Below are 15407 nucleotides of genomic sequence, written 5' to 3' on the forward strand. Positions count from 1 at the left end.
CAATCACATCTAACAAAAATGTTTTGTATACACACACAGATAGATAGAGAGAGAGAGAGAGAGAGAGAGAGAGAGAGAGAGAGAGAGAGAGAGAGAGAGAGAGAGAGAGAGAGAGAGAGAGAGAGAATCATATTAGTTTGCTAAAATACCAAGAGCAGTTTCTTTTAAAATCATATTTTAATTGCATTATTTTCATTTTGTTGTACAATTTAACAGTGGAACATTACAATTTAAAATTGATCTCAAATGACCTAAGTAACAAACAGGATGGCCATACAAGACAAACCGGAAAAAAAGACATCTGAATTGTAGATATTAAAAAACGGTAAATTACATAAAGTTCAGTACAATCAAAAAATTAAGTTATATTGAAGCACCATGTTAAGAGAACATATTAAAATAAATATAATGAATACACTTTTATAGACCAAGGCAAGGCTTAACACAAATATGTCAAAAACATGTAGGACATCCCAGGGCTCTCATGTCTGCAACTGTTAAAACTGAAGAAGCCAACAAATGCTTTTCTGACATGGACTGGGGAGGGGGAAAAAACAAAAACAAAACAAACAAAAACAAAAAATATATATATATTAAAAAAAATAATAATAATAGTATAAGTTCGGAGATGTCAGGTTTCGGGTCTTGGTGACCTACAGGGCTACAGTACATATCGTAACAATATTCTATCAAGTGTTAAGTGAGTCTGATTAAAGTTCAGCTCCAAAGAACACTAAACATCTCTCTAGAGTAATACAAGTGGCAACTATGCATTTGCCCAATGTACCAAAGCAATACCCAATATGATACAAAACCCCATGAAGCTGATATAGACAAATGTTTAGAGTCAATGAAAAGAAAAAGAAAAGCATCAAACGCCAAAACACATTTGTGCTTGCAAATTGTGTGATTTGTGTGGAAAAAAGATGGGATGCTATTCAAATAAATATATTTGAATAGCATCTCCTTTTCCATATTACATCAGATGGTAAGATCCAAAAATAAGTGATTTGTAAGCATTCAATGCAGCAGCTGCTACAGTTCTCTTACGTGACATGCAGGAATCCAAATACAGGACACCTGAGAGCTGCTCTAAGTATATGCTTATCATGATTTCACCATTAACTGCACACTCCTATTCAACTTGACAAATGGCATTGAAACAACCCTAAATTAAAAGCACATGAACTTTGCTCTGGTCCTTCATGTGCAAACCCACTGAACCATGCAATTTGACAAACACGCTTATTTTCCTCACATTTGATCGAACACATGTTCTTTGAACGATCTAGATTGCTAACTCTGAAATGAAAGGGCTAGGAGGAAATGGAGAAAATTTCCACATGGTGGAGAACCGCATCTCCATCATGTGGCAAGTCTTGTGTACTACAGGATCAACAGAATATCCATTTTTCCTTTGTTTTTATACTTACAGTAACCACTAGCATGAAAATATTATTCTATAATAAATGTACTAAACAAACTTCATTAAATGTAGCATACAAATAATTAAGCAAGTGTGCTAATAAAAATATGTCTTTAAATATTTCAAGAAAAAAAAAGTTTTGATGCTAAGAACAGGACAATTCCATATCCATACAAGTTTAATGAAAACAAAAGAACACATTACATTGAAGTTTTAAATAAATAACTTCTTAGCATATCAACAACTATAGGATGTTATTAATCAGTATATTGTAGGTCCAGATCCACTGTACCGTCAGTCACCACAAGCCTAAGTCTCTTAGGCTTACGATCCGTTATGGCGGTGCTTTGCGAATGAGAGGTGGAGAAGTGTAGAGAATTACATGGTTGAGTTCCAGGCTGCCCCTGATGCTGCTGAACCTTTCCAATTTGACCTCCATGGACTTTAGACCTACTCACAGAGGGAGAAGGTGTGAAGTTTGAGGGACCACATGCTTCTACAACCAGCTTTCCTTGTGTTCCTGAGGGCTCCATTAGACAATGATAAGTGTAATTTGCAGGTCCTGAACCAGTGTAATTTACATTTTCACCATCGCCACTGTACCCCAGAGTCACAGAATGATCTCCGGTGAAGTTCACTACATAAGACTGGTGAGGAGGCTGAATGTGTTCAAAGGTGGTTGACTGAGTTTTAACCAATGGGACCTCATGAATTGAGGATTCTCTGCGTCCCAGATGAGGACTACTCTGCTGCGATGCAGGGGGTGAAAGGGAGGAGCTGAAGTTGAAATCAGAAGAATCACAGTGAGAAATGTTTGGACACGTTGGATTCTTACTGGGCTGAATAGAAGACACTCCAGAAAGTTGAGTGTTTTGAGTAGGAGCCACAACAGCATGAGGTTTCTCCAATTTTGAGAGTTTGCTTTGTGTTGTACTGTAACATTGAGAACTTTGAGATGAGGAAAATAAATATGAGGGCAGGGATGGATCTTTATCATTTCTTGAGATCTGAGGCTTCATACCTGCAATGTTCTTGAAAGCATTTGTTGTGGTTTTGCTAGAGCTAACAAAATAAACTGGGTGAATGTGATCACTTTGCTGACCGGGATTTGCAGGATATTGTTTGTTGAGGATGTTCTTTTGGCTTTTTTGCAGATTTTCAGTAAATCTTGAGAACCCAGCATTAGGACATCTGGCTGAGTCTTTTCCACTGTGAGAATTTGATGGACCGGCACAAGTAAAGATGCTTTCCAGGTTGCTGTGAGATTTTGAGCTGCCTGCAGCCATTGAAATCTGACAAGCATTTTGGCCTACCTCTGTTTTCAAGATATTCTTGGAGTTTGGAAAAAAAGGAAGCTTCTTGTCGTTGCTACGAAAATGTGCATTACCAGAGTTGAATGCACCTGAATACTCTGCAAGTGAGGTTGACTTATTTCCTACATGAAGGGAATGGAAGGGTGTAACGAGGTTACTCTGAGTTCCAGCACCGTGCAGGCTTTGCGTTGACTGGTTTGAAATGACAGATTCAGATTTAGCATGTAAGCCATGCAAGTTGAGAGGCTCATGAGTTTTGTCTTTAGCATCAATTTTAGAAAGTCCTGGCTGAGAGGACTTTGTGTTAACAAGGGAATCAAGAAAGTTTAACTTCTTGTCCTGAGGTTGCAAGCGCACAATTGGGTGTACAGGCTGTTTAGCACTTGTGCATGCATTGTTAAACACTGTCAGGTCTTTGGGGAGAAACTGTGTTGCTGAATCTTCCTGCACCTGAAGATCTATGGGACTTTTTGACAACTCGCTATCAGACAAGTACAGATCTTTCTCAGGGTCTTGAAGAGGAGCAGAACTTGTGGCTGCATTACATAACTTATCTTTGAAGAGGAGTTGAGACGCACCAATAGATGAGGATGTGTCAGACTGAGTAAAGACAAGATCCGGGAAGCTTAGATCTTCACTGCTACTAAAGTTACTCACAGGGCTTGGGGATCCTAGGTAAGGGGTCTCTGGATTCCATGCATCGGTGGGACTTTGGGAGAAGGGGCTGCTGAAGGATCCCGTGTTATGTGGTTCACCAGGACAGTAATCTATCAAAGAGCTCGCCAAGCTGTTTTGTGCAGGCATCTGATCATAGCTTTCAAGATTTAAACATGGAAAGTCAAGCACATCCTCTGAATAGTTACTGAAGCTGCACTCCGTGGCAAAAGGAGAGATGGGAGGAGACTGAATCTGAGAGGAGGTTACACTGGTGTTAGTGGGAGCACTTTTCTCGCATACCTGTGACTGGAGACTGGACTGACTCAGAGCTTGGAGTTTTGATAGACTTTTATTAATCTGAAGCAAATTGTGACTCAAGCAAATGTCGTTCTTCCCTTTATTCTCAGTCCTACTAGATCCAGCCTTAATAATATTGGAATTGTCTGACACTTGCTCTCTTGCATCGTCTTTTGCTTCAATACTCCCACTGACGTTACTAACTCCTGTCAGTCCATCATAACAGGGAGAGTAAAGCGATAAAGGTGAAAGTGACAATGGCAGAGGTGAAGTTTCAAAACTCACTGGATCTTTGAAGGCCTCTGGCCCCTTGGTACAACTACGCACTGTCATTATTTGCTGGCAAGGAGACGGATTTTCCTCTTTAACTTTGCTGAGAGGCATCTGTTCCAGTATTGCTGCTGTAGAAGAGACCGGTGTTAACTTATTTGGCTCCCTGTACAGCATATCAATGCTCCCATCTTTATTTTGAGCATCTTTCCACTCAACCTCCCACTTGCCTTCAGCTTTCCTGCACAATCTAATCAAAGGTAACGGTTTAATGTCATCAGTGTCTGCTTCAATTTTTGGACCAGAAGATTTTTGTTGGAGTTGCACATTAGAAATCTCAGCGTGGTCTTGAATAATTTCTTTTGGTGTACGTTTGCCATTTTTCTTGTTGATGCAAACTTTTGATACTTTTTGCTGTCTTTTACATGGCTTAGTTGCACATTCTTTTCTGCAATGCTCTAGCACGTCTTGGACTGCTTTGGTGGCTTTCTCCAAACCGATTCCTTTATCAGCCTCCCCATGACCCCGAATCCTCTCCATTTCTGCATTTAAAATAGAGACAGAATCCAAAATAGCCCTAAAAGGGTCAGCTAAAGCCAAGCATTGCTGTGGGCTTGATTTGTCCAGAACACTTTCTGCTTCATCTGTACTATCCATTTCCCACTCCTTTCCTCTTTTCCTCTTAAGACGAATTCTGACATTTAGCCTCTGATCTTCTTCTGTCTTATCCATAACATTTGAGGTAGACAACTCCTCTCTCATGGCATTTTCTATATTATCCATAATCTCACAGCCCCCTGGTCCTTTAGTTCTTCCTTCCATTTCTTCCTCACTTTTCGCTTGGTTCTCCTCTCTCATGTTGCATTTAACAATTTCTCCTTTAATTTTGGATGTTTCACTGTTACAGTCATCGATTGTCCTCTCATTATTTGTGCCATCCCTGTTTTCACAAACTCTGACATTGTTTCTCACTGGTCCATGCCGAGCACTTTGAAGACCTTTACAACATTTTTTCAACTTGGACAGGCCACGCTTTTTGGACCCAACGCCATTGCCTTTAAAAGTTAGACTTGATTCTGGTAATGAACACATTGCTGCTTTCTCCACATTGCTGCTTTTAGAGTTAAGTTCTGCGTCATTATTGACGTCTATACACGATTTTGTAGGTACATTAACATCCTGTTCTGGGTCTGTATCAAGCGATTCTCGAAATGCTCGTTTCTTTAGGGGAATACTGCTCTGAGAACTATGATCTAGACAAACCATGCACATGGGTGGAGGCTCTGAGGAAACCAAAGTGTTTTCTGACCGTCTCACTTGAGTATCTTGATGTATATTTGGCTGATGAGCTGCAGTGAGTCCCTGAATAGGGTGCTCATTTCTCTTAAGTGCCTCATGCTTGTCCTTTGTCTCGTTATCGTCAGCAAGTGATAGTGTCTTAATATTATCAACTTCTCTGTTACCACTGTAACTGCATGGATGTTGGTGTTCATCAGCATCTTTATCTTGTTGATTAATCTTGCCACTCAAACTCTTTCGAATATCTGACAGTAGTACCATTGCCTCTTTAACAACAACAGTCCTGCTCCCAAAATGCGCTGTTAAAACTTTCTTTTTCAAGTAATTTTCTTCTCCCTGCTTCTTGACTCTTTTTTTGTCTCGCACCTCAGGTTTACCCTCATTTGTTTGTTTCTCATCCTTGTCTGCTCCTTTCCTTTTCTTTATAGAATCTTCTGATTTTTTGGGAATTGTGACCTCAACAGACGCAACCGTTACAATGTTATTATCTTGCTTACCTTCAATTTCATGCTCACAGTGGCTATCCTTACTGTACACATCCACAAGTTCTTTAACAACAGGCTGTGTTTTGTCAATCTCTAAATCACATGTTACTTTTAAGTACTTTTCTGCACTCTCCATATTTACTGGTGTGAAATACAACTCCTTCACCCCTATCTTACCTTGTCTATTGCTTTCTTTGCTCCCATTTAACTTTGTGCTCTGCTGTACTGCTGCTGCTGGTGTTGTACCCTTGCATCTTCTACTGTCTGCCTCCTTCTGACCTGTACTCTCGACCTCTGGTTTTCCTGGGATAGCCACCCTGACCAGACTTACTCTGAGGTATCGATTTAACCCTGAGAGGAAAGTTATAGGACTGTTAAGAGATGGTGAAGACAAGGAGGGCGTAACGTTAGAAGAGACAGACTGCCTGTGGTTTTGCTTGTTATCCCCTGAGGTCTCCAAAGCTATACAAGAACTAACATCACCTTGTCTAGGAGTAATGGAACCGCTGATGTGTCTACCGTCACCAGCCACTTCCCTGAGGCGATCCCTAAAGACTCTCTGCTGTGCCTCTCGGATCACAATGCTCTCTGTTTGTGATGATTTGTCACCGTTAGCTCCAGCGTCTCCATCAATGTGTACATTTTTGTCAGAACATGGTTTACCTGGAGAGATTAAAACCGGATTAGTGATGTCCTTGGACTCAACCTCACTTTGTTTTTGCAGCTTCCCAACTTTTGTCTGCAAGTCAGAGCATTCATTTCGGTCTGTAGCGAGTTTAGAGTTTGATTTGATCAGTCTGGTCCTCCTTTTGTTAAATCTGGAAAGTTTAGATCCAGTCCTTGTTCTGAGACTGCTCCAGCGATTACGAAGAATATTCCTGGTCCTTGAGGAAATGCCCTGGTGGACAACTCTGACAGAAGATGCATCAATATTACGTCCCTTGGCCTTCATACTGTTTCTTTCATGTACGCTGGAAACACGCCCAAGAGTGAAGGGTTTGAAACTAATGACATGGTCTCCATTTAACATTTCTCCATCCTCACCCTTTCTCTCCTCTGGTCCATTGTTAGTACTGCTGCCTATTGGAGAGACAGATTTCCTGTTCTTTGTGATCTTCTCTGGTTTTGGTCGCTCTCTCTCAATTAGGTAGAGCAGGGCCCTTTCTTTGCTCAAGGGGTCCTTACAGCTTAATAGGAAATTTGTGCTGTGTTTATAGAGGCAGATGCTCAGCTCCTTTAGCTTGAGGTGAGGAAAAGATAAAAGGTTTTGTGTTCTCTTTTCCACCTGTTTGCAATGCTCCTCCTTCCGCCGCCTATCAGTCTTTCTCATCTTGCTCAAAACAAGGGCGTTCCTCTTCGTCCTTTGGGAAAATGTATTCCTCATTGGCAAGACTGACAAAGAATGGGATGAGAAGAACAGACAGCCTGAGTTAAGTGGTTTATAATAGTGAGATTAGTTGACAATAACAGCTTCAACACATTACTAGGAAATTGCATGGGATGCCCAATTATATAATTTTCAAAACATGTATATTTGAGTCTGGGACACAAGTAAAATAAGAAAAGAAAAATGAATGGAATAACAAACATACCCGAGTTTGATACGGTGAGAAATGGCTTTGGAGTGCCATTTCCCCTATTCCTATTAAGCCTTAGATCAGTCTCTCTGAACTCATATTTCTGTCCTGAAGGATCCCTGGAGCAAGCAACATCTTGTAGCTGGTCTCTCTTCTTAAATGATCCCTCTCCTCTCCTGTATAGATTGGCATCATTAGACTTGTGATAAAAGCATACTTAAAAGACTTTTAAAATGAAAATGGTCATTAGAGACCTAATTGACATTAAAAACCTCCTATAGCTCAGAATAATTACATTGAGTTAATTATGCATCATAGATCTAACGTTACTATAATATCGATAGCAGATGGCCTTTAAGCAGTATTAACAGCTTTACTCTCACCTCTCACATGTGCAGCATTCACACATTTCATTATTCTCCCCAAAAAAGCTGTCCCCATAGTAACAGGTAATTTCTTCCCCTGGTGAGATGGGCCGTACCACTTTTACACAAGCTCCATTTTTATCTCCTGGGACAAACTAAGAGGAACAAAAACAAAAATTATAAACAGTTTGATTATGATCTATTTAGAATGACATATGACAGCAAAAAAAGAAAAGAAGAAAATGTAACGTAAGAAAAAAAAAAGATGGGGTGGGATTTCTTTGGAAACTGTGATACATTTTTTTTATAAATATTAGTTTTAAAATAAAAGCGTTTATTTTAAATAAATATCTTCTGTAACATTATAAATGTTTTAGAGTCTTTATAGTCACTTATCAATTTAATGTGTCCTTGCTAAATAAAAGTATTAAAACCACACTGACACCAAACTGTGTATTTTGTTAGTTATCTACATTTAGGCCTCCAATGACCCAGACTTTTGACAAAACAGAAAACAAGTTAACAATGATTTTTTTTTTTTTTTTTAAAAGGTTAGAGACTTTTGACTTCTAAAACCCTATTATTCAAAATAAATAAGGGTTCAAAATATAAATAAAAAAACATTTTCAAACAATTAAACAAAAATCTAACTATTACTACCAATTAAAAACTAAACTAACAAATTTACTCAGTCACTACTAGTACACATCTCGATTAAAAAAAGCAACATTATCAGTATAAAAGTATGTATACACAATGATCACTCGAGATTCTTAACTTAAGACTTAAACATAGTTACCATTTTTACACAGGTGGTATTTCAAAATGGCTAACTTAGCTCGTCCAATAAAAATAAATGAATAAAAGAAATAGCACAAACACACTGTTGTTGCCACAACATTCTAGTTTGATATTCTAAAAATCAAAGTACCGTATTATTATATGAAAAACCAAATTTTGTCATACACTTGTTAAATATCGCAAACAGGGATCCAAACACATGGTCAAAAACGAGAGAAGTAATCAAAGCCCTCACCCCGCAGCAAATATCCAGACACCATTTTATATTATATAGTAGTGCACTAATGTGTGTGTATATATTGTGTATATTTTTATATATAAATAAATTATATATATATTAAAGCAATACCATGTAGCATTACAATGTTTTTCAATTAAGTAAACACTGCTTTCTTAATTATTTAAGACAAGAAATTAAATGAACAAAGAAATAAAGTGACAAGAAACAGAATAAACCAAGCAATTCCTGAGATTTTCTACAAAAGCAAAAGTAATAAAGTAGTGTCTTACCTTACAGTTGGGTCTGCAGTCTTTTCCAAACAATAAAAAACAAAAGGAGATGAGGAAAAAAAATATCAAAACATTACATTTACATTGAAATTACATTTCAAAACAAAACAAAAATTACAGATCATTATATGTACATAGGCTCTCTCACCATGATTAATGAAGGCAGCGGGCCCCAACCAAAGCTGAGCACATCTCTTGCGCGTCGAGTACATGACACTGAAGTCATTCACTCCTGCTCTGAGCACAGCACTATCCCCAGGGCTCAGCTCAGCTATACAGCCCTGCAGTACCTCCACCCGTTCTCCCACAAACCTGGAGAATTAAACAATGGTGGTCAACAAAATTAAAAATTAGACCAATGTTATGAGTCACCTTTATTTTTATAGCGCTTTATACAATGACATTTTTTTCAAAGCAGCTTAACAGTGATCAACAGGAAAATAATGATTTAATTATCAAGTATCAAATTATTATTATTATAAAAAAAACAAACAAACTGTGATTTCTAACCAGTGTCGGGTGGATGTGATTTTGGCTCCATTAGTCTCAGAGGAGTAGCGGTTACACGGCTCAATGTTCACTCCGCTGTCCAACAGAAATGCAGTCATGTAGCGATACATCTAAAGAAAATAAGTTAAATAGTTTTTAAAGAACACTGCAATATTCAAAAATATATTATTAAAACTAATGCCATGCACTGTGCTTGTCTTTAATCAGACCAAATATGCATATCTTGAATTACAAAAGCCAAGCCCTCACAGACACGACACCACACTCAGAACGCAGGGCTCAGCATCAAGCCTGTTCATGTGCTTTGCTCTTCAGACAAGTAAATCTGTCATTCACTTGTCCGAGTACAAAATGCCATTTGGTGATAATGAAATGAACAAACAAGGAAAGGTGAACATTCACCAGTTCTGGATAACAAATTATACTCACATGCTGCTTTAACAACTCATGTCGGTGTGAACCCAGCCCAGTGAAATAGCCACTGACCCATTCCCCATCCAGCAAAGCATCAAAGGTGGCTTGGAAGTCATGCGTGCGCTTAAACCGCAGAAGGGTCTCTCTGAGGTAGCCCCATCGCCGGATCTCAGGGGGAGCACTTCACACAATGAAAGAAATCAAACAATTATTTAAAATATATAATTTAAAATAAAGTACAAAAGAACAGTTCAAAAGCCTCGGGCTAATAAAACGGTATTCATTTATTTTAATACTTTTATTCAACAAAGATACTAGTCAAAAGTGACAAAAATATTAAGCAGAACAACTGTTTTTAACATTATTAACAAGAAATGTTTCTTCATATTAGAATGATTTCTGAAGGATCATGTGAATGAATACTGGAGTAATGATGCTGAAAATGCAGCTTTTATATCACAGAAATAAAGTACATTTAAAAAAAGAAAACAAGTAATTTGAAATTGTTTGTTACTGTAATTTTATCAAATAAATGTAGCTTTGGGGAACATAAGAGACTTCTTTAAAAAACATGAACCTGAAAAACTGACCTCAACCTTTTGAACAGCTGCATTCCAATTGGCCTACTTACACTATGTCCTAAAAGTATGTAATGTTTTGTAATGTTTGTATGTAACTTTTGTGCATGTAGCAGAAGATTAGGCAAGTTTTGGGACTACTTCTTAAAACTGCACCGTCATCGGACAGCTCTTAGTTACGTGCATCCCGTCACTGTTTAAACTGTGCTGTCAATAATCTAGTCACAGTTAAAATCCTCCACATTCAATTTAATTTAATGTCTTATCATATTGGAGAGAAATAAAGTAGCATGTTGATCTGCCAGTCGTGGGTCTTTCATGTGGAAAACCCTCCTCAGTTAGTAAACTAAACCTATCTTTATAAAAATTAACAATGCTAATTAACTGCTACAGATTACATGGATAACACTGAATAAATACCTTTTCCTGAGGTTAGATATTGATTATTAATCACTCAAGCCCCTTTATCTAAACCTCTCTAATTAACCATCAGTCTCAGATGTTAGCCATGTTTGTAGTTTTTAACACTTGTAATGAGTGTTTGTAGTTGTATTTGAATCCTCATACAACACTCACTGGTTGTGGCCAATATTATCTGTTAGTGTACTCGAATCTGCGCTTCAGATCCTAACCGGAATAAGTAGCCCATCTGGGAATCTTTGAAATACTAATTTCAACATACTGCAATTTAGGACACACTAATTCTAATTTTGAATACCATTTAGGACAGATTGTATGCGATTTGGGACGCAGCATATAATAAACAAACAGATTACAGTTCAGGTTTTATGTTAGAAGTAGTGCAAAAGGGTCAGGCAGAATAAGTACCTTATGTTCATCTTATGGGTGCTGAACCCCAGTAAGGGATCCAACACCAAACTCGTGGCCAGGTCATCTGTCTCACAAAGTTCTCTCACACTCATTCTATAAGTTCCCTCCATGGTTGCCCACCATCAACATGCTGGAACAAAATGAAGCCGGTGAGTTACATATTCAAACAGCTGCAGGTCATTCAACATGCATAATGTATGGAATGGGAGCAACAGTCCTTTTTTCCTCAGGCCTTGGTATTAAAATGCATTTTGGTCGATCGGATCACAAGTGGGTGACGCTAAATGCAGGTGTAAACGGGAACATCCAGAGGTAGACAAAAACGCATTCAACCAGATTGCATTTGTAGCGTAAACGTTCATATGGTTGAATGTTCAACAGCTGCAAAAAGACCGCCTGCTGACCTAACACCTAAACATTAGGCAGCTTCTATTTACGTTCAGTGAAAAAAGCATTTTTGTATAGCAACTAGATTCTATTTACATTTAAGTGAAAATAACATTTTCTTAGGGATAGATGATAATTACTAAGTGAAAATAGTGATATATTCTATTTACACCATGTAAAAGTAGCAGTTCTTTGCAATGTGTAAATAGTAATTACATGCTAAAATTACATTTATACTTTATTTTGACAGATACATACTATTTGCACCTCAGTATTGTTGTACATTAAAATAAAGGTTAAATGGTTATATTTATTAGAATTAATAAATGGATGTCACCCCTAATGGGACAATAAAAGCCCTCCCCACACTCCCTCCCTACTACCTCTAGCAAAACGTATGCTTTTATTATTATTAAACATTTTGTTAGGCACTTTATTTCCAGTTTTAGAACGGTTTATTGATTTCTATTGAAATTAAATGCCTTTCCGATGTGATGAGTGATGATTGGAAAAGGGAGAAAAGCGAGTTTGGCAAAAAAAGGATTCAAACCCGGGTTGATCACGTAAAACGCTAGATCCTTAACCCTCACGGTTCACTGACTAATGCGAAATATATATTATAAAAATCTTGGCATGCTAAACAACTCATACTATTTGCACTTGGTGTAAAGAGACACTGCGTAAACTTTAAGGGAAACGCACTAGCCAGACAGATTTAAACTTTGTCGCCTGAAGACCCAAATTTGGTATGAGGACAAAAAACATATCAAGCACAATGCTAACACATACTCGCTGCGTCCTGGCATGGCCTTGTGGCTATTGTAGCAGAAACAAAAATATATAAATAATCTGCTACTCCTTATTTATTTTTTCTGCCGTGTTCATATGTAAATTGTGATCTTATAATTTCTACCATTAGACAGAAAGATCCAAAAAAACAAAAAAAACAAAGCCCATACATTTACCCACTAATAGACCTCGAAGAAATCGGGATTGAAGTCGATGAAATTGTACAGAATAAAACACCAGATGTAAATGGGAATCTGTCTCTCTATGGTCGCAAAGGGGTTGAACATTTCCAGTAAATTTCCAGAAAATGTCCAAAAATCCTGGAAAGTTTCTGGAAACTTTGCAATCCTATGGGTCTCCCTCATCTACTTGTGATCAGATCCACCAAAACTCATCTTAATACCAGTTGTTAACAGGGCCACAGACTGAAACAAATTAACCTTCATCTTAAAGAAATCCAGTAACAGTGCTTTCCAAAGGTCTGAAACCACTAGTGAAAATATTTCTATTTGAAAGAAATTCTTCATTACAAATTAGCCTATATTCATCATCACAATTTAAATGAAAAGTTGATAGTAGCAGCGCAAATTCAAGTTCTCTGTAAAACCTGATGACCATGCTCCAGCATGATTTGAGAATATTAAAAAGTATCTGGAGCTTCAATGCAAGCAAGAACATCTGGATAGTCTGCATTACACAAGCCATATGATAAGTCACAAAACTACTTGATGTGCATTTTTAGAGACCTAGAAACAAAAGCAGAAATATATCCAATTTATTTTATATCACAGCCTTATGTTTTTTAGAGAAAAAAATGTGATTAATGCACTCTCAGACTTTTCGAATCCACTGTATTTTACACAAATTTAAGTGTAGATATTTCTCAATATCATCAAATTTTCATTTTTACAACTACTGTACAAATTCCTCTCAGTGCTAACAACGGTTCACTGATTTTTTTGTAGTTGTAGTTTAAACCATACTTGTTTCCTCAGGAAGAGACTATAGTTAGCAAATGCTAAATAAGTAATATCGATCGAACTTGTTTATGACAAGACATTTAGTGTTCATTGCGGCTAATTTGCCCAATTTACATACATTACTGTACACGCCATTCCATAATGTTTGTATTGTAAGTAACCCTTGTTGATTGTTGCCGCTACCTTGTAAGCAAATATCCTCATCTAGTGGATTAATATAGGCATTAAACTTCTCTCCGCTGACAGGTACTACAAAGCAGCTATTCAGGCAGAAAGCACTTTGAGTTGTAATCGAGTTCGAGTACGTGAGCGTGAAAATACGAGCTCCGGGGATGCGTGTTATAACACCAGCTCAGAAAGAGCGCGAGCCAGCAGTCCACGGAAAAACATTTTTTTTTAAAACGAAAGGAAAAGAAAAAAAAAATCACATATACAATGGTACAAAAAATGCATTATAGTAAATAATAAATTTCGCACGGTGACACCCACATCTGTCATCGAGCACCTTTGATCGCGCCAATCAGTAACAGTTAACGTTAGTTATTAAACAACACACCTTATTAGAGGTAAAAGGCTTGCCAATTCATTAACGCCGATTATTTATGGTCACAGGCTCGAGGGGTCATATATCACTGTTGAGGGAGTCGAGTTAACGGACTTCATTCCAAACCACCGGGGTCCAGTTAGCTCACTGGACAACAGAAGCAGACCCACACGATCCAATTCGAATCATTAAACATGATACAATCTTCATTTTGAGTAATATGTGATTTCCAAAAGCAGCGCGAGCATTTCCATGTAGTATAATAAACAGCACCGCATTTTACCTGACGGGCTTTCCTTCAAATTTCTGGTCGATTTGTCCGTAGTGAAATTCGCCTGAAAGCTAGCAAGCTAGCTCTTCCTGTTGGCTACGAGTGCTGCAGCCATCTGCTCCTGTTGTCCCCATATTCCATGATTTTAACGTTTCTGCTGCGGATATATAATCATAAACCGGAAAATTGAGGGTCTAGCTGAAATGATTCGGGAATTATACTAACATCAATTTTTCTATACTGCGTTTGTTTTCGAACGAAGAAGTCTCGTCCTGGAGTCGAGATGAATTCAACCAATCCTTGACATCCATGGTCGCGTTCCTATTGGTTACTGTGATGAGTGGCAGGGATCTCGGCGTTATTCACCCAATCCTATTGGCTGGCCAAGTTACACGGCGTTGAGATTGGCCTATAGCAGTGTAGATGTGGAAAATACCACACGCTTCTACCAATCAGTGGCCGAGAAAGAAGCTGCTTTCCCCGCCTCATCTCTGTAACCGTGTCCTGTTGACCTCCTGAAGTTACGCAATATAATAGTAGCAGGCTGAATGCATGTTTGATGGGATTAAGGTTTTAAGTAGATGTTTAAATATTCATTACCCTCACTATATTTTTTGAACTGTTTAAATGTACTATGTAAATATGTACATGTTTTTTGCACATTGTCTGAAAACAACAAGTATTGGTTTTAAATCTTTTGTAAATGTTATTTAAGCTCCAGTTCTCATTTAAAATATTTAAGGTTGAACATTTTTAAATCCCCAAATTAGGATTTCTAATCCTTTTAGCCAACAACTGAATAACCTACAAATGTCCAAAACTTTCCAATGGGTTTTGTGCTTCAATGCTAGCTGTTGTTTTATCTAACCATTCTCAGCTGTGACAGTAGGCAACTTTCAGGGTGGGACATATTTTGTAGAAGAAAAAAGAAAAAGAAACTTCAAGTAAATCATAAACTGTATGGTTTTAAAAACTTTAACCTGGATTAGTTTAAAAGACAAGGTTTGTCATCTTTTTAATTAATCTAATTACTGAGACCCTACTTAAAAAATAAAAAATAGCATTAAGATGCCCAATTATTACCAATAGAGAAGGAATATCCA

General features: G+C 37.7%; 1 protein-coding gene across 4 annotated transcripts; it reads right to left on the bottom strand.

Moving 5' to 3' along the window:
- Positions 1–579: 579 nt before the first annotated feature.
- On the bottom strand, positions 580–14610 carry kmt5c (lysine methyltransferase 5C). Of its 4 annotated transcripts, XM_067415593.1 has the most exons (10): positions 14317–14610; positions 11331–11463; positions 9940–10105; positions 9511–9620; positions 9149–9312; positions 9001–9020; positions 7708–7844; positions 7340–7500; positions 6231–7139; positions 580–6098 (listed from the first exon to the last, which is right to left on the bottom strand). In XM_067415593.1, exons 2-10 carry the CDS (start codon positions 11441–11443, stop codon positions 1684–1686), a joined length of 6195 nt encoding a protein of 2064 aa, XP_067271694.1. In that variant the 5' UTR covers positions 11444–11463; positions 14317–14610; the 3' UTR covers positions 580–1683. The 4 variants fall into 4 exon arrangements, with proteins under 4 accessions (XP_067271694.1, XP_067271669.1, XP_067271676.1 ...); XM_067415568.1 differs by having other exon boundaries at positions 580–7139; positions 14317–14609; XM_067415575.1 differs by having other exon boundaries at positions 580–7139; positions 14530–14597.
- Positions 14611–15407: the final 797 nt, after the last annotated feature.

This window comes from Pseudorasbora parva, chromosome 2 (assembly GCF_024679245.1).
Source record: "Pseudorasbora parva isolate DD20220531a chromosome 2, ASM2467924v1, whole genome shotgun sequence".
Lineage (NCBI taxonomy): Eukaryota > Metazoa > Chordata > Actinopteri > Cypriniformes > Gobionidae > Pseudorasbora > Pseudorasbora parva.

What these genes read in the sequence shown, in the direction of transcription:
- kmt5c (XM_067415568.1), bottom strand. Translation starts at nt 11,443, where the DNA reads ATGGAGGGAACTTATAGAATGAGTGTGAGAGAACTTTGTGAGACAGAT. An exon ending in ATGAGTTGTTAAAGCAGCAT is followed by an intron (nt 9,621 to 9,939) that starts GTGAGTATAATT and finishes TATTTTCTTTAG; the next exon opens with ATGTATCGCTACATGACTGC. An exon ending in ACTGCAGACCCAACTGTAAG is followed by an intron (nt 7,845 to 9,000) that starts GTAAGACACTAC and finishes TGTTCCTCTTAG; the next exon opens with TTTGTCCCAGGAGATAAAAA.